This window comes from Oculina patagonica, chromosome 3 (genome assembly GCF_052425735.1).
Source record: "Oculina patagonica isolate OP01 chromosome 3, crgOcupat, whole genome shotgun sequence".
In the NCBI taxonomy this organism is placed as follows: domain Eukaryota; kingdom Metazoa; phylum Cnidaria; class Anthozoa; order Scleractinia; family Oculinidae; genus Oculina; species Oculina patagonica.
In genome coordinates, this window is record NC_135760.1 from 6,540,969 (window position 1) to 6,562,265 (window position 21,297).

The 21,297-nt window shown below is 36.8% G+C and overlaps 2 protein-coding genes and 1 pseudogene across 6 annotated transcripts in view; 2 read left to right on the plus strand and 1 right to left on the minus strand.

Annotated features, from left to right (window-relative positions):
• The window catches only part of LOC144645216 (CD209 antigen-like protein A), a 40,507-nt gene extending 24,247 nt beyond the window's left edge, over positions 1–16,260 (minus strand). Inside the window, exons 1-3 of one of the 4 annotated variants that reach the window (XM_078504715.1) lie at positions 15,928–16,260; positions 12,864–12,964; positions 8,842–9,080 (exon numbers count right to left, since the gene is read on the minus strand). In XM_078504715.1, the coding sequence (XP_078360841.1) occupies positions 8,842–9,080; positions 12,864–12,948 (324 nt within the window). In that variant the 5' untranslated portion in view covers positions 12,949–12,964; positions 15,928–16,260. Of the gene's footprint in view, positions 1–8,229; positions 9,081–12,863; positions 12,965–15,927 lie in introns of those variants that run through there. The other 3 variants (XM_078504713.1, XM_078504714.1, XM_078504716.1) reach the window with 3 other exon arrangements.
• The window catches only part of LOC144645097 (adhesion G protein-coupled receptor B2-like), a 99,481-nt pseudogene that overhangs the window by 37,994 nt on the left and 40,190 nt on the right, over positions 1–21,297 (plus strand). The window lies entirely within an intron of this gene.
• On the plus strand, positions 9,542–11,563 carry LOC144645811 (uncharacterized). Its single transcript, XM_078505350.1, has 2 exons — positions 9,542–9,565; positions 9,809–11,563. The coding sequence occupies exons 1-2, from the start codon at positions 9,542–9,544 to the stop codon at positions 11,561–11,563; spliced, it is 1,779 nt and encodes a 592-aa protein (XP_078361476.1).

Consider the following 21,297-nt stretch of genomic DNA (forward strand, 5'->3'; position numbering starts at 1 on the left):
AAGATTGACATCAATGGTTACTTTACCATTGGGTGCTATTTCTGTCTCAAAAGAGTTGAAAAAACCATATCTGTTTAATGGTAGTATGATGTTATTTTCAACAGCTTGCGTGAGTAATGCTTTTCTTTTTGCGAAACCCTCATTGTAGTTTACATTATCTCCATCAACGAAATTTCTTACTTCATAAGCATTACCAGCGTTGTTTGCACCGTGTTGTACTGCTCTCATTGTATATTTTTGAATCACAGCTCCGACGCCTGTATCAGGGTAATTAAACATGCTTGGTCCGACTGTTTCAGTGTAACTTGATGATAATTCAGTCAGATTTTTCACATTGATAGCATGATTAACCCCTGGTGCATCGAGAGCATTAACTCCGCTTAATTCAACCTTCAACTGATTGATAAGTGAATAACCGGAATTGACGGTTGCAACCCGATCAGCTACATTATAACCAGTGTTATCCATCTTTGTGATTTTAAAATCGACAGAAAGGTATGAATTATACAAGTCAAAAGGATGAGTTTCACTGCTACTGTCAATGACGAAACGGTATCCACTCTTCTTTTGAGATTGATTGTTTGCAGGTAATGTTATTGGATTTTGTAATTCAAATGAGACATATTCATATCGTTTGCAATATTTCGAACTTCTGAAAGACATTATATAATAATGGTTTACATTATTTTACATGTTGGTTAATTTGTCGAATTCCAGACTGAGAATATCATTCCTCAATTGTTCTTCCGTCTTTTTCGTTCTTTCTGGTTGGAATTTTTTGTTTTCAGGATGTGATTGTAATAAGCTGACGATCATATCTCCCTTATTTTCTGATTCACTGTATTTTTTCAGTTTTTCTGTTTCTTTCTTGGTTGCTTTATTCAGTCTATTTTTGATGATGTTGCCAGTTTTATGTGCAACATGTTGTACTCCTTTTTTACCGGCTTTTTTTGCCAAATCTTTGGTGGTTTTACTTGTCAATGATTTTTTTGCAGTGGAAATCAAACTGTTCATAATACCACCTCCTTTTTGGTGATCATCAACTGGGTCACCGGTTTCAATGTCGATGTAGTATGACATACCGGTATTCATATCTCTCACTTTTCTGATTCTGCTCATATACGAATACGATATATAATATCACACTTCTTTCAACAGCAAAGTCAAGTTAATTGGTATATTATTGAGATGGATAGGGTTGTTCAATCCATCAGTGATATATATCCTCAATTCTTTGATGATGTTGGTATTGATTTTGTTGAAAAGGGGTCGAGGTATTGTTTCTTTTATTTCAAATGGATAAGATATCTGCAAATTGGCAACACTGAAACGATAAAGTACATCACCTTGCATCCCTGAAACAAGCGAGTCACTCAGAAGATTACAATGAATGAAAATGTTATCAACATTTCTAGTTATGTTTGGAGCATTGGATCCGTATTTTGTTGATGTGATGATTTCTTTATTGAAACCAATCAGTTTTGAGAAATCACCTTCTCTGAGATCCAATTGATATTTTTCTTCCAATTCAATATACACCTTCAATAATGATGATGAAAATTCAAGTGAGATACCTTTCCCCTTATCGTTTAAATCACCATTCACTTCGAGTATTTGTGAAATATAAGCATTAATGTCTGTATAACTATAATTTCCATCACGGAAAACAATTTCAACCCAATTCGCTCCAGAATCCTTGCTGTATTTTATTTTGTTATTTCCATACTTTGAAGACACATTGAACCAGCTATAAGTCATTTCAGCACTGTAAAGAGCCAAATAATATGTTTTATTCCTGTCTAGGACTATTTCAGGCACATGATTGATGGTGAAATCATGAGACATTGAATCTCTTATTCCATCATTGCTATCCAAAAACATCGGGATTTCCATTATATCATTAGATTACATTAATTGAGTCCTGACAAATTTATCGTATTGTGCTTTAGCTATCACACCTTGTTTGAGTAAATAATCAATGATCTGCCACATTTCATTTCTGAGAGCAATACTTGTATTACCAGCCCTTTTGCTTCCAGTCAACAAAGTCAATCTTTTCATCAAATCGTTTGGGTCTGAGTATATGATTGCACCTCCAATCAGTTTTGATTTCCCTGATGATCTGTGTTTTGGGATGTTTGATAACATATTGAGATTATTGAATATTTTGATTGCTTTTGATGAATACTTTTTCTTCGGATTAAACCTCTTTGTGATGAGATCAACGAGTGATTTGTCAGCAATGTCTTCATAAACCATTTTGCCATCTTTCACGGCTTCGATGACCATTTCATTGATTAATCTTGGCATATTTATGAGTAAACCACCATACTGTCCATTGTTTATCTTGTAAGCATTCCGCTTCGGCTGTTTGTAAGACCTGATACCTTCACCTGTTTTTTCCCTCAAATTGATTCCTTTTATAATAGTGCGATATTTACTCAATATCTCTTGATCTTTCCTTGCGTTATTTTTAATAATCAGATTTGAAGATCGTCTTTTTCCAGTAAGATGAGATATTGCTGATCTAACTTCTTTTTCATCTGGAATATCATTCAAATCAGGATCAAATCCATATTTTCTTATGATGGTTTTTTCACCTTGGTTAAAGATATGTTCTTCAACGACTTCTTTTTTTGGGACTTCTTCATCTTCATCTTCTTCTTCATCTTCTTCAGGTAATATGTCTAAAGGTTCAAATTTTGATGGTAAATCACTTAACCAACTTTGAACCCCACTTTGTGAACCAGATGATGACATTGTTTCATTCAACATATCAACAGCTGTAATTAATTTTTCTTGTTTTTCATTCAAGTTTTCAATTAATTTGTCTTGTTTTTTATCGATGGTTTCTTTCACCTCTTTCTGAGATGTTATAACGGGTTTGAATAATTCCTTGCTTTCAAATTGTCTTGATTGTTTTTCATCCAGTGTGTCTTTTATTTGTTTTCTGATTTGTCTTTTCAAAAGATTATTCTCATAATGCTTCTTCTGATTCTCTCTGAATTTTTCGATATCCATATATAATAGTTTAGATAAATGACAAAATTAATATATCAATTGACATAAATGCTGGAAGACAGATATTTTAATGTACACAATATATATATTGATGAAGATTCCAAACTATGACAACATCAAAAAAGAAGCCCAAAAACGAAGCTTAAATAACTTCTTGAATGAAGAATTCAGAATGCTCATTTGCGGTCAAAGCAATTGTGGTAAAACAAACCTTCTGATGCACATATTGAGAAAACCGCTCGTGTTTTATGACAAGATAATATTTTATACTCCGAATAGACATCAAGACAAAATAAAAGATCTCGAATCATTGATGGATGACATATCAAAAAAGGTTGGTTATGATGTGTTAGAGATTAAGACTGCTGATGAAATAATGGATACTGAAGAATATCCCAACAATAACAGAAAAATAGTGGTCTTCGATGATTTGATAAATTGTTGTGACAAAATTCAATCCAAAATAGCGAATCATTTCACTGATGGAAGACATCATAATATAACTCCCATTTATTTGAGTCAAAGTTACTATGATGTGCCTCAGAAAATAAGACTGAACAGTTCACATATGTTATTATATCCACCAGCCACAAAAAACCATTCCAATCTGATCGGCAAAGAAAACAGAATAGATCCCAATTTATTTGACAAACTGATGCCCTTCGAATTTTTGTTCATTGATAAAGAAAAGAGAAGCTGTAAAAAAAATTTTGATGAAATTGTATAATCAATATATATAATGGTCAAATCGTATTGTGTAAAACAGAAAAAACAGACAGAATGCGTACCAGAAAGTGAAAAATATGTTCAAACCAAAAATGGGCGACTTATGATGAAATGCATTTGCTCTGAATGTAAAAGCGTTAAAACCCGTTTTGTAAGCAATAAAAAAAAGACACAAGGTCGGGGAGTTGGTCAAACCATCAACAAAAAGATCGGCGATAAGATTCCGGGGTTTCAACAAGCTCAAGACGTAGCATCTTTCATCATGGGCGCTACCGGAGGTGATAAAAAATTGTTTGATAAATACTGGAGTGGTGAAATTGCTAAAGGGGCTTTTAACAATAAAAATGGATTATTTTCAAAAAAGTTCTGGACATCCCCAAGTGAGCATCAAGATCCTTCATGCTCTGCTACTATTTGGGATAAAAAATCTAAAAAATGGCGAAACACATACTGTGATTAAATATCTAATGTATATATATATATATGTGTAAGTCATACTGTGTTTCATGTAAAAAGAATACTGAGTCTATGAATTCTAAAAAAGTCAAAGCAAAGAATGGCCGTCTTATGGAAAAATCAAATTGTTATATTTGCGGTAAAAAGAAGAGTAAATTCATAAAAGGTCATAGTGGTGGAGCTCTTGCAAGACGAAAAGACCCTTCTACTGTTGATAAAATAGCCTATGTAGCATCTAATTTCGTAACTCCATCACCTAGCTTTGCTTCAATGGCAAGACTTTTAGCTGGACAAGCTTTCAAAGGAGTGAAAGACAATGTTAATCATTACAAAAAAGGAAAGGGTATTGATATTCAAAAACACTTATCAAAACTTGGAGAATTACATATGAGAACACCTACAGGAAAAAAGTACAACTATTGTGGACCTGGTACTAAATTAGAAGAAAGATTAGCTTCTAACGATCCTAAATATAGAGATCCAATAAACAATCTTGATAGCATATGTCAACAGCATGATATTGATTACAGTAATTCAAAATCACTTGCTGATAAACACAAGGCAGATGATCTTATGCTTAAGAGAATATCAAAAATACCATTTAAAGACCGTCCATGGGGAACAACAGGAGTACAAGCTTTAATCGCTAGTAAACGAAAAATCGGACTTGGTGTTAAGCCAAAAAAAAACGTAAAAAAACGACAGGTGAAGAAAAATGGCAAGACAAATTAGCTGATGAATTACACAAGCCAATAAAACGTAACTTTACTAAACGACGTGTTATAGTTAACCATATTGATGAGATATGGTGCAGTGATCTTGTTGAGATGCAACAGTTCAGTAAATGGAATAAAGGCTACAGATACCTTCTAATGGTACTAGATGTTTTCAGTAAATATGGTTGGATAGTGCCTCTAAAAGACAAAAAAGGTGAAACTGTAACTCAAGCTTTGAAAACAATATTCAAAGAGGGGCGTAAACCACAATATCTTTGGACAGACAAGGGTAAAGAGTATTATAACCAACATGTAAAAGACATCTTAGAAAAGAATAAAATAACACTATACTCAACAGAAAATGAAGAAAAGTCGTCTGTATGTGAGCGTTGGAATCGAACAATAAAGTCCAAAATGTGGAAACAATTCACTGCTCAAGGTAATACGACGTACCTCGATATGCTACCCAAGCTGTTAAAACAGTATAATAATACCAAACACTCAAGCATTAAAATGACACCTGTAGAAGCCTCGAGGAAAAAGAATGAAGGCTTAGTATATTTCAATTTATACGGTGATATGGAAACATCAAAACCGAAACCGAAATTCAAAATAGGTGATAAAGTTCGAATATCGAAATATAAAAGAAATATTTTCGATAAAGGGTACACCCCAAACTGGACAGAAGAGGTTTTTACAATTGACAAAATACAACATACCAATCCTATTACTTACAAATTAAAGGATTTGAATAATGAAGAAATACAAGGTAGCTTTTATGAACCTGAAATATTAAAAGCAAAACAGGATGTATTCAGAATTGATAAAGTGATCCGTAGAGACTACAAAAAGAAACAGGCTCTTGTCAAATGGAAGGGATACAGTGATGACTTTAATAGTTGGATACCAATGAAGGATCTACAACATATTTAAACGCACTATAAACAAAAAATATAATTTCTATTATCTATTATATAATGGAAATACCAATACCCACGGAGCAAATAATAAGATTTGAATCAAGTTATAAAACCATGATTTGATTCAAATGAATGAAAGAAGATAGAGATTCACGTGTAATTCAATCAATCTATTTTAAAAATAAAAATGTAGCTGTAATCTTTACCATCCAATGTGTGATTTTGTGAATTTGTTTCTATTGAAATAACATCATCATCATTTAATTGTACAATTGTCGTCACATTAAAAGTTTCATATTTGTTTTTTGTATTTGGTAATACAAGTCTTAGAAAACCATTGTTTGATTTTATAAAATATTCGTCATCCTTCTTTATCAATAAATAAGCTTCACCATTTGATTTTAAGCCGTCCCAATATGAAAATATATAAGTACCTCCTTTTTTGATCATCAATTCTTCTTCATCATTATCACAAATAAAGTCCTGACCACTTTGTTTAACATATTTACAATGATCAGCACTTTTATTAACAAAGAATTTAACTTTATTTCCACCTGAATGAGCAAGATTACCTTTATAAAATACTTTACTCCTCATATATATATACTTACTAATGAATATATTTTTATATATGTAAGAACAAATAAATATAATTGATCATATAAAATAAAATTTTATATGAACAAGATTTTCTCTTTTATTTTATAAAATAAAAAAGAAAAGCTACGCTTGAATCCATAGCTTGATTTAAACGCACTTCCAATATTTTTTAAAAAGAGTATAAGAAGTTTTTTTATTTTGAACCTAGGGTTGAGTTAGGGTTGGTTTTTCAGGCTTGGTTTTACAGGCTTGTTTTTCTAGGGTTTGAATTTCAGTTTTTGATTCTAATATTTGATTCCAATATTTGAATCCATTTTTGTCCCATATTTTGTATCCAGCACTGGAAGTAGTGATGTACTACATCTCTAAGGCAAATTTGCCTCAGAGTGTAGTACATTACTACTCACAAAGATATGTTATTCACCAAAATTTCAGCCTCCAACGTGCGCTATAACCCTACGAAATCTTTCCCAAAACTCGACAACTTAACGCCGCCATCTTGGAGCTGGTAATGTATGCGTGACGTCAAAGAGCTCAGCCTGAAGTTTGGCGGAAAAATTTTAGTAGTCGGAACTCCTTGTTTTTTGTAGTTCTTGGAGCTCTGTTTGAGCAGAATGGAGCTGCAAAAACAGGCATTTTGACAAACAAAAGCCACTACGAAGAAACAAGGAGTTTCTGACACAGTTTCATTCAGTGTTCGTCATAAAATTAGGCTCAGCACTTCTGTAAAGTTTATTACCTTTCAATCTTGGTCTTGTCCTTATAAACTTCAATAAATCTGTTCCGCTTTGAGTTCAATTTCGCTTCAAATAATATAGCAGTCTTGATGACAGCCGTACAATGTAAACACTTGCTTCGTTCGACTTGCACAAGACGTGTAGTTTCCAGAAAAGCTTTTGCTTCGGATCATCCCGTAAATCTTAACTGTTGTCACAATTTCCAGGATATAAAGAAGACTTTAGAGAAGATTGTTAGATAAAAATCTTGGGAAGAAAACTCCGGCTTCGCTCGCTTTCCTTTCGTGTTTCATTCAACTCAAGAAGTGAACACCGCGCCACAAATTTTCCCGCCTCCTCATACTATCACTTCGTTTACATCAAAATGAAATGTCCAGTCGATTTAAACTTAAAGAAGAATTTAATAAAACAATTATTCTATTCGCCCTTGTTGGATACGAGTCGTTATAGCCAACTCGGCGCTTCGCGCCTCGTTGGCTATTTACCACCTCGTCATGATAAAAGGTGTATAAAAGCAAACGAGGAAGTACTTCGTGGGGGAGGGGCCTCTTGGCAGAAAATTTCATTGCTGTTTACTAGCTGAAAATAGGAAATTGGCGTTCTTGGCACTATATAGAGAATTGATTAGTATGTGAATGCTTGTAATCCTGCAAAGTTTGGTGCTTGTATCAAACATCGCACAAGTGAGGAGCTAAACCGCCGGACTTTACTGCTAAATAGGAAAAGAGAGAAGTGGGAGCCTTTCACAGCTTCTATTTTTGCGTCCTCTTCTCTGCAAAACAACATGGAAACGGCCATATATATCACAGGCCGCCCAGATGTTGTATTCGATTTAGGTGATTATAAGACAAATATGTATGAGAATACTTTGAAAATTGCTATAAATAGTACTTGTATGAACGATTTAAATACAAATGTCTTACCTTATGTTTATCTTGCGTTATTTTGACATTTCTGTGCTTCTGGAGTGGGTTTAAAGCCGTTTAGACGTAGGGGAAGGACAACGTCGGGAAGAAAAACTCGTCTAAACGGCTTTAAACCCACTCCAGGAGCACAGAAATGTCAAAATAACGCAAGATAAACACAAGGTAAGACATTTTTATTCAAATCTTTCATACAAGTACTATTTAGAGCAATTTTCAAAGCATTCTCATACATTGTCTTATGTAATGTTTAATAAATGAGCAGCAGTGTTTTATCAAGTTTAAAACACGAGGCGCAGCCGAGTGTTTTAGACTTGATAAAACACGAACTGCGAATTTATTGAACGGCTTAAAAATCTTCTGATGTAGATCAACTCATTCTTGCACTAATATTTAGATTTGGGGTTATTTTGGCCTAGAAAATTGGACGTAAAGTTTAGCCGTGTCTTTATCAGATATAAAGTCACTCATTAAACATTAATTTCTTTTGTATTTTCTTTATGAATTATTAATGAGTTTTTTAAAATCACCTAAATCGAATACAACGTCTGGGCGGCCTGTGTATATATTAATCCTTGCCGTCCTCGCACACAGACATACCTCTCTTTTCACACACGAAAGGAAACTTAGCATAACATTCCTTGTCGTTCCATTTCCATCCGCGCTCCTTAGGATACATTTCAGCACACTTCTGGCTGTTAGGGTGGTTAGGCTCCCCTCTAGCCCAGTTAGTGTAAGTTACCGGTGATCCATCAACCCACAGCCAGCGAGACTTGTCTTTAGGATTCCTGTACAAACCAATCCATGTGCGCTGAGATACTTTTGCGGCAATTGCTTGTTGTTCTGCTTGTGAATTTATCACGACAAGGTTGGATCCCAAATCTTCACAGGCGGATTTGGCTGCAGTCCAATTCAAGGAGGCGCCGGAAGAGAAATGGTAGCAGGAACCTTCCATGTAAATCCAGTTCTTTGGACATACTACTAAAACCCAACGGATGATAGTTAAACTAAAGTGTTATCTTCGGCCTTTTCAGCTTAATTTGCAAGACAGTATAGAACGCAATTTTTTTTACAGCATTTCGTCGAATACGCGCCCTTCCTTGAATGCAAGCGTCTCCATCCCCTTACTTTAAATATTTCGGTGGCTTAAATAAAATAGGAACATGATCAATGTGCCTCGGTTGGTCCTCTATCACGTTAATTTAACTATTTCACTCTACGTTGTTAACATTTTATGGTACTCTTTCGCAGTTATTGTTAGGTTTTATATTTTTTAAGTACATAAATTGTTGTGGTTGTACTAGCTCTGTTCAGAATACATTCAGATGTCAACTTGAAAATTTCACTTTACTTGGAGGCCATGTTTTTTGTTGTTTAAATTTGAAAGGTTTAAGTCCAATTCTTCAGTCACAATAAAGACTGTCGTCGATGCCCAGGCTCTGATGGCGTTTCCAACTAGAATTATGGTACCAAATCGATACGAGACATTAAGTCAATTTTACTTTTTAAGCAAGCCCTGAAGAATGTAGTTTTTAGCTAAATTTTTTATCCTGTGCCTTTTATTGTGAATTTTAATACTATACATTTTTTATCTTGTAACTTTTTAAATTCTTAAACTATTTTTTAATCTCTTAATTTTGAATTTGAACTATTATTTTGCAGGGCCTCACTGAATAACACCTTTGGTGATGTGAGCTCCCTGGATAAAGAACATTATTATTATTATTATTATTATTATTATTATTATTATTATTATTATTATTATTATTATTATTATTATCAATACGTATCGAGAACCAGCAGGATTATTCATAATCGGAGGGAAGGAGATCAAGTCTGCAGAGGGTACAACGCAAGGAGATCCTCTAGCGATGGGAATTTACGCCATCAGTCTACAACCTCTGATTACTCGTTTGGGGATTTCGAACGATTTGAAGCAGTGCTGGTTTGCCGATGACGCGAGTGGTGCAGGTTCATTGGAAGATATCAAGCGATGGTGGGATGTGCTGACTGAGGCAGGACCTGATTTGGGGTACTACCCTAACGCCAAAAAGTGCTGGCTTATTACAAAACCCGACAAGAAGGACCATGCTAAAGCTATCTTCGAGGGGACTGCGATAAACATCTCTACGCAGGGACAAAAACATCTAGGCGCCGCTCTGGGCTCTCGAGCTTATCTCGAAGAGTATGTCGATGGAAAGGTTGAGGAGTGGGTGAGCCAGGTGGTAAAGCTAGCCGAGTATGCCACATCAAACCCACAGGCGTGCTATGCGGCATTTACCTTCGGACTACGCCACCACTGGACATATTTTCTCAGAACACTTCCTGATATAGAAGATCTATTAGAGCCCCTGGAGCGTGCTATTGCAGATGTACTAATACCATCAATCACTGATCACCACTGCACAAAAGAAGAGAGAGACCTAGTGGCACTTCCAGTGCGGCTAGGGGGGCTTGGACTTATTAATCCAAGCCAGGATGCAGCGTCCCAATTCAAGGTGTCAACCAAGATCACAGCGCCCCTAGTCGAGAAAATAATCGCACAGGATCATGAAACACCGGCTGATACTGCTGTCAAGACACTACAGCAGTGCGTGCGAAGAGAAACCAACGAAGCGCTTCAGACTAGGCTTGGCAATGTCAGGGAGTCTCTACCTCAGAAGACACAACGAGCCATTGATCTCGCATCCGAGAAAGGTGCTTCTAACTGGCTCACGGTCCTCCCATTAAAGGACATGGGCTACAATCTGAATAAAGGCGAGTTCCGAGATGCTGTAAAGCTCAGGTACGACTGGGAAATTGACGACAAGCCGACAGTGTGCGTGTGTGGTGACGCCTTTACAATCGATCATGCAATGATTTGTAGGAGAGGCGGATTCATAATTCAGCGCCATAATGAACTCCGTGACCTCGAGGCTGACTTGCTTAAGATGGTCTGTAATGATGTCGAAATAGAGCCCGTCCTTCAAGAACTGACTGGAGAGAGGCTACCAAGCGGCGCTAACACAACGCCAGATACTCGCCTAGATATACATGCCCGGGGGTTTTGGGAGAAGCAGAGATCCGCGTTCTTTGATGTGAGGGTGTGTCACCCCAACGCAGATTCCTACAAGGACCAAACTCCCAAGCAGATATACCGTACCCATGAGAATGAGAAGAAGAGGGCTTACGCAGACAGGGTTCTTCAAGTAGAACAGGGAACTTTCACTCCATTGGTGTTTACATCCACCGGAGGAATGGGCGAGGAGTGCAAGAGGTATCACAGTAGGCTTGCAGAATTAATCGCCGCAAAGAAAGGGGAGGATTACGCAACAACGGTGTCTTGGATCAGATCAAAAGTCTCATTTGCGATCCTCCGATCCGCCTTAATCTGCCTAAGGGGATCAAAAACTGTAAAGAGAAACAGGAACATTGACATTTATGATATGGACTTTCAAGTAGAGAATTCTCGTACTGCAATTTAGATCGAATATTTTTTTTTTTTAATATATAGTTCTTCTTTTATTATTGCTCTCGAAGTCGCTTTTACTATTTTTCTACATTTTTAAAGACACTGTTTTTATTATGATGTAAATAATATGTTTATATATAAAGTTCTTATTCGAATAGTCAAATCATTGTAATTCTTTTAGAAATTGGTTAATAAAGTGTTTATTATTTATTATTAATTATTATTATTATTATTATTATTATTATTATTATTATTATTATTAACAAAACTATGCAGCTGCACTTGTCGAAACAATTTCTTGCAAATGGCAAGTACCAGGAAGTACCAGTTGCATTGTTTAAAGAAATACTCAGCACAGTTTTGAACCCTTGTTAAATCAACATAGATCCCTTGGGAAGCGAGCTGCGATAGTCATTGTGTTGTTTTCTTGAGCAAAAAAACTGACTTTTACTCTGACAGTGACTTTGCTGATTTTTCTGGCCATGCAGACAGAATCAACACAAAAAAAGAGATTAAGCAGCGTTACAACTGACAAGATTTTTTAACAAGGATACAGTTGAAATGTTTAAAAATTTTGTTTTACACTTCTAGGCTCTTCGAGTTAAAACATACCAGTTGACTTTTATTTATTTTATCCAGCGAGTGAGATAGTGACAAATCTGGTAATAAAACAAACCGACAAAAAAAAAAACCAGCCACGTCTCGCGAGCAGAGCGCGCGCTCCCGCAGTTTGCGTCTAATTATTTATGAATGACAGCCGTAAAAAGTAGTCGGTGGAAAAAACCACCGGTGAACGCCGCATTTTAAAATTAGCACGTTGCAGGTGATACAAGTCGCTCGTTCCACGATTAGCCGCCATTTTGAGTTTGAAGCCCAGCGGTTTCCTGCGAATCAAATGAGTGACTGGGAGCTAAGTCTATGTTTCGCGGGCTCTAACCACTAAGGAATGTGTAATTTTTAACACCCATCCACTTCAGGTAAAAACATTCCTAACAAAAATTAGATTTCCTCATGTATCAGTTTTTTCATTTTTGTTGTTTCTTAGGGTCTTACAACATATTTAAAACTTCATTTTACGTTTTATTTTGAATGACTCGTTCAGATTACGAATGCAACTTACCAGCACCGGCGTTACCACAGTATCGAGCTTTGCAGTTAGGCGGCTTTTGTAACTCATACACGTAATAACCACCACAGTTTTTCACTTTAATGTTGTTACTATAGCGACAGCTGCGGCCTCCCGAGTAATTCCCCATAGAACCCACGCCATTTACCCGCCCTGACATTTGGCAAGTTGGACACCCAGGACTTACCTTGAGAGTTGGTAACTGTAGCAAAAGATAGAAGCAGTATGAACAGAACAATTTTAGGAACAAGACTCTGTGTAAGCACATCCATTGGTAATGAACTGAAACTGAAAAACAACAGGAAGTGTTTTCAAATTAAAATTAACACTGTTGATTCCTATCACCTAATCACATACTGCACGGCAGGGTAACTAATTCTCAGAAACTTCCCTCGCAGATGCTCTTTGGACATGTCACGCAATCTTTCGCATGACGATCCCTTCAGATCTGCTGGGCAATTCAAGCAAAACTGTGGCCAGTCTTGTCACGGTCCAGTGACTGAAAACCACCTGAGATACTGAAATACAATTTGAATAACGTTCCATACCAACATACTGTACTTCGCGCCATGTATAAATCTAAATTTCGACCTCTAGGCCTAGAGGTTTTCTTTCTCCATTGTTTTATTGAAATGAAAGACCTTTTTTCACTTATTTTTTTTACTTTATTAACAATACAATCCAATACATTGCCTTACATACAAGACTAATAGGACATTACTTACACTAATTTTACAATACCGCAATTAATGCCAAACAACTGCTTACATTTCATTTTTTATCATGTAATGTATTTCCACAATCTAGCAAATATTGTTACAGTTGATAAAGCACATAATTTAACATAATTGTGGTATAAAACCCATTTCTTAGCCTATTGTTTTCCCAAATTTTGCCGAAATCCCAATCCCAGTCAATTTTTTGTTTGTTTGTGACTCCCAGTCCCAGTGACCCAAATCTAAGTTTTCATTTTACCCCTTCAGATCCCTCGCTCAACTATCTGCGAGTTCGTGGCTCAAATATGATTGAGGAAAGGGAAGAAAGAAAATCTGGCGAGAGCCACAGTTCAGGCACTTTACTTTGGTTCTTGTTTGTCTTCAGCAGTCCTCTACTTGCACTTCCTTTTACCCACGTTCTCAGTAGAGCGTAAATTTCCACACGAATCGATAGATCATAACTGTATCATACGAGAAGTGCACACTGTTCCTGATATTTCAGTTAGGCCCTATTATAATCTAACCCGCTAGCAACAGTGTTGCATCAGACCAGGAAATTGTTGAAGCTCTTTACTAACTTACTAGGAATTTAATCGGTTATATATATCCGGTCGAATTTAAACGGATATCCGGTCTCGTGTGTTAGCAACGTTTACGTTGTTTATATATCCGACCTTTCGAGGAATCGACGAAATATTGGATTGTAAACCTTTTTATATTCCCGGCATAGTCAATCGAACTAAATTTCAATCGAACTCAATCGAACTCAATCTGGTGTTCGATTTCGCTCGATTGCCGTTCGATTGCCGAACTCAATCCACGGATTGAGTTTGATTGTGTTCGATTTTCGAACGTTCGATTGGCTATGATATGCCGGGTATATTTCAGAAGGTCCTATTTTATTCTAACTCTAAGCAACGGTGTTGCATCAGACCTTTCGTGGAATCAACGGAAATTGTAGAACTTCTTCCGGTCTCGTGTGTTGGCAACATTAACATTGTTTATATATCCGACCTTTCAAGGAATCAACGGAAATTGAACTGAAATAACGTATCAACAATGTACACTAATCTCGTTCCTCCCTGATTTACATAACGCAAACGAATGCACATCAAGTGCACGATGTTGACAGTTTCTACCTTGTGTAAAAAATTTCACTTCATACGTGACATGGAATATTTACGGTTTCCTTTTTCCTCGTACACTTTGCGAGAGGCCATACATAGATACACTCCAATGCTAACACAAAACATAACTCCATATTTGACATTGTACAAGCAGCTAGAAAAACAAAGAGACAATTCTCTGTGTTTGAGGCCACGTGACGTAAGCGTCACGAAACGCTACACTCTTTTTATTTTATAAGAATCTAGTTTATTAGAATATCAAGGCTGAAATTTAGAAATTTGCGAATTTTTAAGAATATTTTAAGAATAAATCTGAGGATGAGATTTTGAAAAGAATATAATTTTGTGTTGAAAATTTGTAAATAGAATAGAATAGAATAAGATATTTTTTAATTAACTGAACCGTATAAAATCATTTATCTCTCTAAACGGCAAAACCTTTAACTATCCAATAACACGATAAAAACGTTAACCTGCACTAGCCAAAATGTTCGATGCTCATGACAGTTCGATGAACAGTACATTAATTGACACCCATTACGTACTGAAAAGGGGGCGGTGGGGGTTTCGTGACGCTTACGTCACGCGGCCTCCTTTTCAAATGTCAAACGTTTTAGGCATACGGTATACTAAAACCCGAAACAACGAAACGAAACCACCGAAACGAGACGCCCGAAACCGCCGAAACGAGCGAAACGAGCGAAACGAAACGAAATCACCGAAATAAGCAAAACTTCAAGATTTTCGCCATTCACCGTATTATCCACTCCGGTTAGCCTACTAAGCACTCCGGTTAGCCTACTAAGCACTCCGGTTAGCCTACTAAGCACTCCGGTTAGCCTACTAAGCACTCCGGTTAGCCTACTAAGCACTCCGGTTAGCCTACTATTCACTCCGGTTAGCCTACTAAGCACTCCGGTTAGCCTACTATTCACTACGGTTAGCCTACTAAGCACTCCGGTTAGCCTACTAAGCACTCCGGTTAGCCTACTATTCACTACGGTTAGCCTGCTTAGACTGCTTACGGTTAGCCCACTACAACATATACATTTCGGTTAGCCTTCTATGCACTCCGGTTAGCCTGCTTACGGTTAGCTCTCAATAATGGTAATGGGTTTTACTTGTTTCGGTGATTTCGTTTCGTTACGCTCGTTTCGGCCGTTTCGGTGATTTCGTTTCGGTCGTTTCGGTGGTTACGCTCGTTTCGGACGTTTTGTTTTGGTGGTTTCGGGTTTTAGTACATGCCTGCCGTTTTACAAACGCACATTTTCCCGGTCTACAAGCCGGATACTATGGCATACAACAGTTCTTATCTCTTGTATTGTATGAGAGGTAATAAGTTTACCAGTTAACAGTTGGTCGGCCTTAAAAAACTGAATAACTAAATATCTACCCGTGTAATTCTTACCTCAGTTCGCCCTGTGTTTTGCTTCACAACGTTCACGAACTTCTTGCTGTAAACTGAACTGAAACTGGAGCACCGGAAGACCAGACTTGAACGTTTTGTGTCGAAGATTCTGATTGACAGTTTCCTTCTTGCAAGCCAATGCTCTTACTGACGTCAACTTGTCTAATATTAGTTAATATTCAGGCGCATTCTAGCCTCTGTACAGCCGTCCCGCTCCGCTCAAGACGACTGTAAACAGGCTTAAAACAAGTTTCAAGTGATTCCAACACCCTTCATGTCTCATTATGGACCGCTCAACATCCGAACGGTATCAGAAGTAATCAAATTAACGAACAAACGCAGATTGCGTTATACGCAGTTCTGTTTATTTACGTCAATATATCTCCATGTTGCAAACAAATAAAAGCTTGCGTGAATAATTTCTTCCTTGTTTGAATCACTGACTTCCTTTTTAGCTGACACAAGTTTTCGTGTTGCCACTTCCTCTTTTAATAGCTGATATGGCCCAAAGAGCGATTATATTGCCCAAAGAGCGATTTTTGTGCGCAGCCTTTAGTAGGCGAACTCAAATGGTCAGAAAATCCGAAAAGGCTTTGCCAATAATGCTTGAAAAATTAAAACGTAGCTTGTATATATCTTGCTGCGACGCTTTTAATAAGTTTATGAACAGTGAATCGTGACATTATAAAGATTGTAAAGGTTCAGATGATAGTCATGATTAATTGATAAATGTATTTGTGTCCTCGTAAAATTGTGCTAAATACGAATAAGACCAGAAGCATAAGAAAAGAACGGCAAAAATAATAGTCGGAAAAATCGGCATTTAATATTTTTATAATTTAAGCGCTATACAAATTATTTTTCAGTCGAGGATTATTTCTTTTGAAAGCTAAAACTATCGATACGATCGAAGGAATTCTACTCACGGGGTACTAAAACTATATAAACTAGAAAACGATGAAGAGATCACTTCTTCATAATTAGTTCACTTAAACTTAATATTTCTTAAAAGAATATTTAGCAATTACGTTAATCGACGTTTCGATATATCGAACATCATTTTCAAGATTAAAATGTTTGTAAGTGTTCAAGTTCAGTTAAGAGTTGAGTTTTGAATAATAATTAAGTTTCGCAAATATTAGTCATCTGTATTAAATATAAACTTCGCGTGAATCGAGTCATCACGCACATTGGAATGAAACTTAATTAATATTCAAAAGTCAACTCTTAATAACTTGAACACTTACAAACATTTTAATCTTGATAATGATGTTCGATACATCGAAACGTCTATTAACGTTATTACTAATTTTTCTTGTAAAGTGCTTTACCAAGCAGCTCATCATCCGATACTATAACTCACCTGTCAGCAAGTTGCACAAATCGTAAATAAAGATGTAATTTGCTCTAATTTGCCGAACTCATGAGGTACTCATTAAACTAGCTAGCGTAGCTTGGCGTTCTAGTCAGTCTTAAACGGAAGAAATCTTTTGAATTAGCGGCCTCCAGAGGCCGCTAATTCCCATTTGCTGAAATCGCTTATCTGTCGTGTGATTGATTCGTTGGCTTTAATTTATTAAACTAGTAATAATCAGAGATAAGAGGAGTGCGTTCGACCCAAGATAGGAAAACAAGCCAAGGCTAGCAAACGTAAACCGAGTTACGCGACTGTTTATATCGGCATACAAATTTGAAACGACTGCGCGTGCAACATAAAGCGCGCATCCAACATCACTTGAAACTATCAGTAAAACAATCTCAAATCCAACAGCGCACGAGGAAGCACAGCAATTTTTTTACTACTGTTGAAGGGAGCACTGCCGAAACGTTTATTTTTCAGCACAACTCACAAAATAGATTGAATTAACCTCGTTCCCAGGGTCTCTCGCAAAGAAACTGAGACGTCATTAATTAGCCAACCTGCCACACACCAAGATACATAATTACAGAAACTCGAAGAAAAATCCAGGCTACGGTCTGGGTAAGAAATAAACGCCGACTCGTTACGGCAGTGTTCAAGCTTCCTTAACTAAATATCCTCTGAACTTATTATAATAGTAACAGCGTTGATGTTCGTGGGTGTAAATTTGTTTTTGGCCCTTCTCAGAGCTCATTTGAGCTCTCAGGGTTCGTAGTGCGAATTCTATTTTTTTTTCACCACCAAAATAAAATGTAACCTTTGACCCTCTTTAGCACGTATAGCGTTATTTTTGAGCAGCGGATGAAATTTGAGAGAAAGGTGTGCCCTTTCTGTTTCTGCTCGACTCAAAAATATGAAAATAGGACCACAATGGGTCCGTGTGTTCTGCTGGTATAACGTAGAGTAAGGTACACCAGATGATTCGTCACGCAATTTTCAAAGGTCACAAGCCTCGTGCATGCATAAAAACATGCCACGAGTAGTTGTAAACAAACGTATGGAAATCTAGCGCACGGCACTTTCGCCATTGCTCTTCTTGTTTCACTGATCGTTTCAGTCCATGAAAAGTTTAAACTATTTTCTCTCTGAAATGAAGCGTTCAAGAGAAGATGATTTGTTTCTCGATTTATTGTTTACAAGTTGTGTATATGCATGGTGGAGACTCAACTATACAAAATTGATTAATTATAGTTTATTTAAAGCTTTATTCACATCAACGACAAAGAGTATAAATGCGGGGCGGGGAAGCTTTAAATACATGTACGAAGTGTTAACAACATTTTTAAGCCTATATGAATATATAGTATTCGATTTTTTTTACGTAAAATTGTACTCTTAATTATTTATTGCTCGCGTTGATTCCTCGTTTAGTTTAAGTTTCGCTTCTTTTTCTTAGGAATCATTCCCCTGTTCTTGGGGTGGTCAACAAGGTGGTGCTCTTCTAACATCTTCGTCGGACGAGATGTTGCTTGCTTTCCCGGTAACATGGGGAAATGTTGAAGAAAGATGAGCGAATTCATGGTTAGTACTTTCTCCCCCTTGTTCACCGTAATAGCCCAATGGAAAGTGCCATTAAGCATTTTCGCATATTCTTCCAGCATGTAAATTTTAGGAGGAAAAGAGGCATCTGGAAATGCAGTCCTGTTGAACTTTACAAACTCCTTTATATCTCTTTGTGTAGACGAGGTACTCAGAAGTTAAGAGAAATAAAAAAGATGCATCAAATTTTATTGCGAATATCGGCATTTAGTTTAAAAATTCATTTTAATTGCTGTTCTCTATAAATCAAAGGTCTCTATGAGACTACGACTATTTTGCTATGGTCTATCTGTTGGCTGTCAATTGTGGTATGGAGTAGTGTTTTGCTAAAGGGTGAAAGACGCTTTTCATGTTGTTTAGGAGTGGAAGTCTTGAAAATAACTTAGCTTACCTGAATACTTTACACTTCCACATCATATTATTAAAACTGAAACCTAGAAGTCAACAACGCGCTGTTTACAAAACTCAACCGCAAATTAAGGAGCCAAAGAAAACCCAATCGAAAACACATTGAATATACTGTAGTACTCGTGTCGCGTATACGCTTATTTCGGCCTACTAACGGCAAACAAACAGTTCAGCGGTTCAATACATTATTCATATATACCCACACCCCCGGCCCACACCGAAAAGAAATCCCTAGAATTGAGAACGCGAATAAATGATTATTTACTCGTGTTTAGCGAGACTAACGCAATCGATTGTCGCGAATGTGAAAGACTTGTAAAAGTACAAATTTGCGTTCTTAATCGTTTTAGGTTAAATATTAGCGCTCCTTTAGTGTGTTAGACGCTTGTACCAGTCCAAACTTGCGTTCTTACGTTCTTGGTTACATATTAGCGTCGCTTTAGTCTGTGAAAGACTTATACATTGCCTTCAAGTGTTGGCTGACGCTTTGTTCACCCACACCGAAAAGAACTCCCTTGAATTGAGAACGCGAATGATTATTTACTCGTGTTTAGCGTGACTAACGCAATCGATTGTCGCGAAAACAAATACTTTAGGTTAAATATTAGCGCGACTTATACGTTGCCTTCAAGTGTTGACTGACGCATTGTTCACCCACACCGAAAAGAAATCCCTTGAATTGAGAACGCGAATAAATGATTATTCACTCGTGTTAAGCGTGACTAACGCAATCGATTGTCGCGAAAATATCTGATTTGAGATACTCACGCATAAAAATAATTGTTATATAACGTTTATACATGTGACAAGTCACGTTTTTAACACGAGATAGCAAGTGTTGACGCAATACTAATGAGATACCCTTTCATCACCCACAGCGGCTAATGGAGTTCAAGTCTAATTTCCGGTCCAAAAATATCGCACGTAGACAAAAACAATTGTTATCATGGCGGGTGTTGAGCGCAGGTTGAGCGGAATGAAGTAGAAAGCGAGTTCTTCTAGGTTTTAGAAAATCTCTCAAGAGTTTTGTTCACAAAACATTTAAAGACGAACAAAGGGAGTGTATTCGACGAATAGTTTGTGAAAGAAAAGATAATTTCCGTTCTTAATCATTTTAGGTTAAATATTAGCGCCCGGCTTCAGTGAGTGAGACGCTTGTACTAGTACAACGCTTTAGACTGTGAAACACTGAACCACTCACATTCTCGATTAGTTGTGTCATATCTCATTTGAGATACTCACGCATAAAAATAACTGTTATATAACGTTTATACATGTGACAAGTCACGTTTTTAACACGAGATCGCAATTGTTGACGCAATACTAATGAGAGACCCTTTCATCACCTACAGCGGAATATGTGACAAGTCACGTCTTTAACACGAGATCGGAAGTGTTGACGCAATAATAATAAGAGACCCTTTCATCGCCCACTAAGCGGAAAGAACTCCCTTGAGAAATTAAAACAGTCCCTTGAGAAATTAAAAAAGTCCCTTGAGAGTAGACAAGAATGTTCCAAATTTTGCCCACATCACTCCTAATCTCCTACTTCTGCTTGTAAACAAGCAAATTAGTCGAAAAAAGCAACTAGCGTTACTACAATTCGTGAAATCAGTACATCTTGAAACTCTTAGTTAACAAAACTTAAGAATTTAGATAGGAAAATGTGACTAGTGAGATTTAGTTTACAAATTAATAGTTGCTAATATCGCAGGTTGTTCGTTAGCTACCGCAGAGTACGTCACAAACCACAATAAAGTCTGTTTCAGCACGTATAAATAGCAAACGTGCAAAAACACTTTCTTTTTGGGGGGAATTGTTCGTTATGCTTTCACTAGGACGTATACGTCTTTGGTTATCTTTTATTTCACGTTATCTAACGGGATATCAGGGTTTATTTTTTTATCTGCCGTGAAAATAGCTAATCGCAGATTCGTCGTAAATCCAATATTTTTTTTTTGGAATGCCTGATCGTACGTTCGTGGCTAGCTACCGCTGCTGGC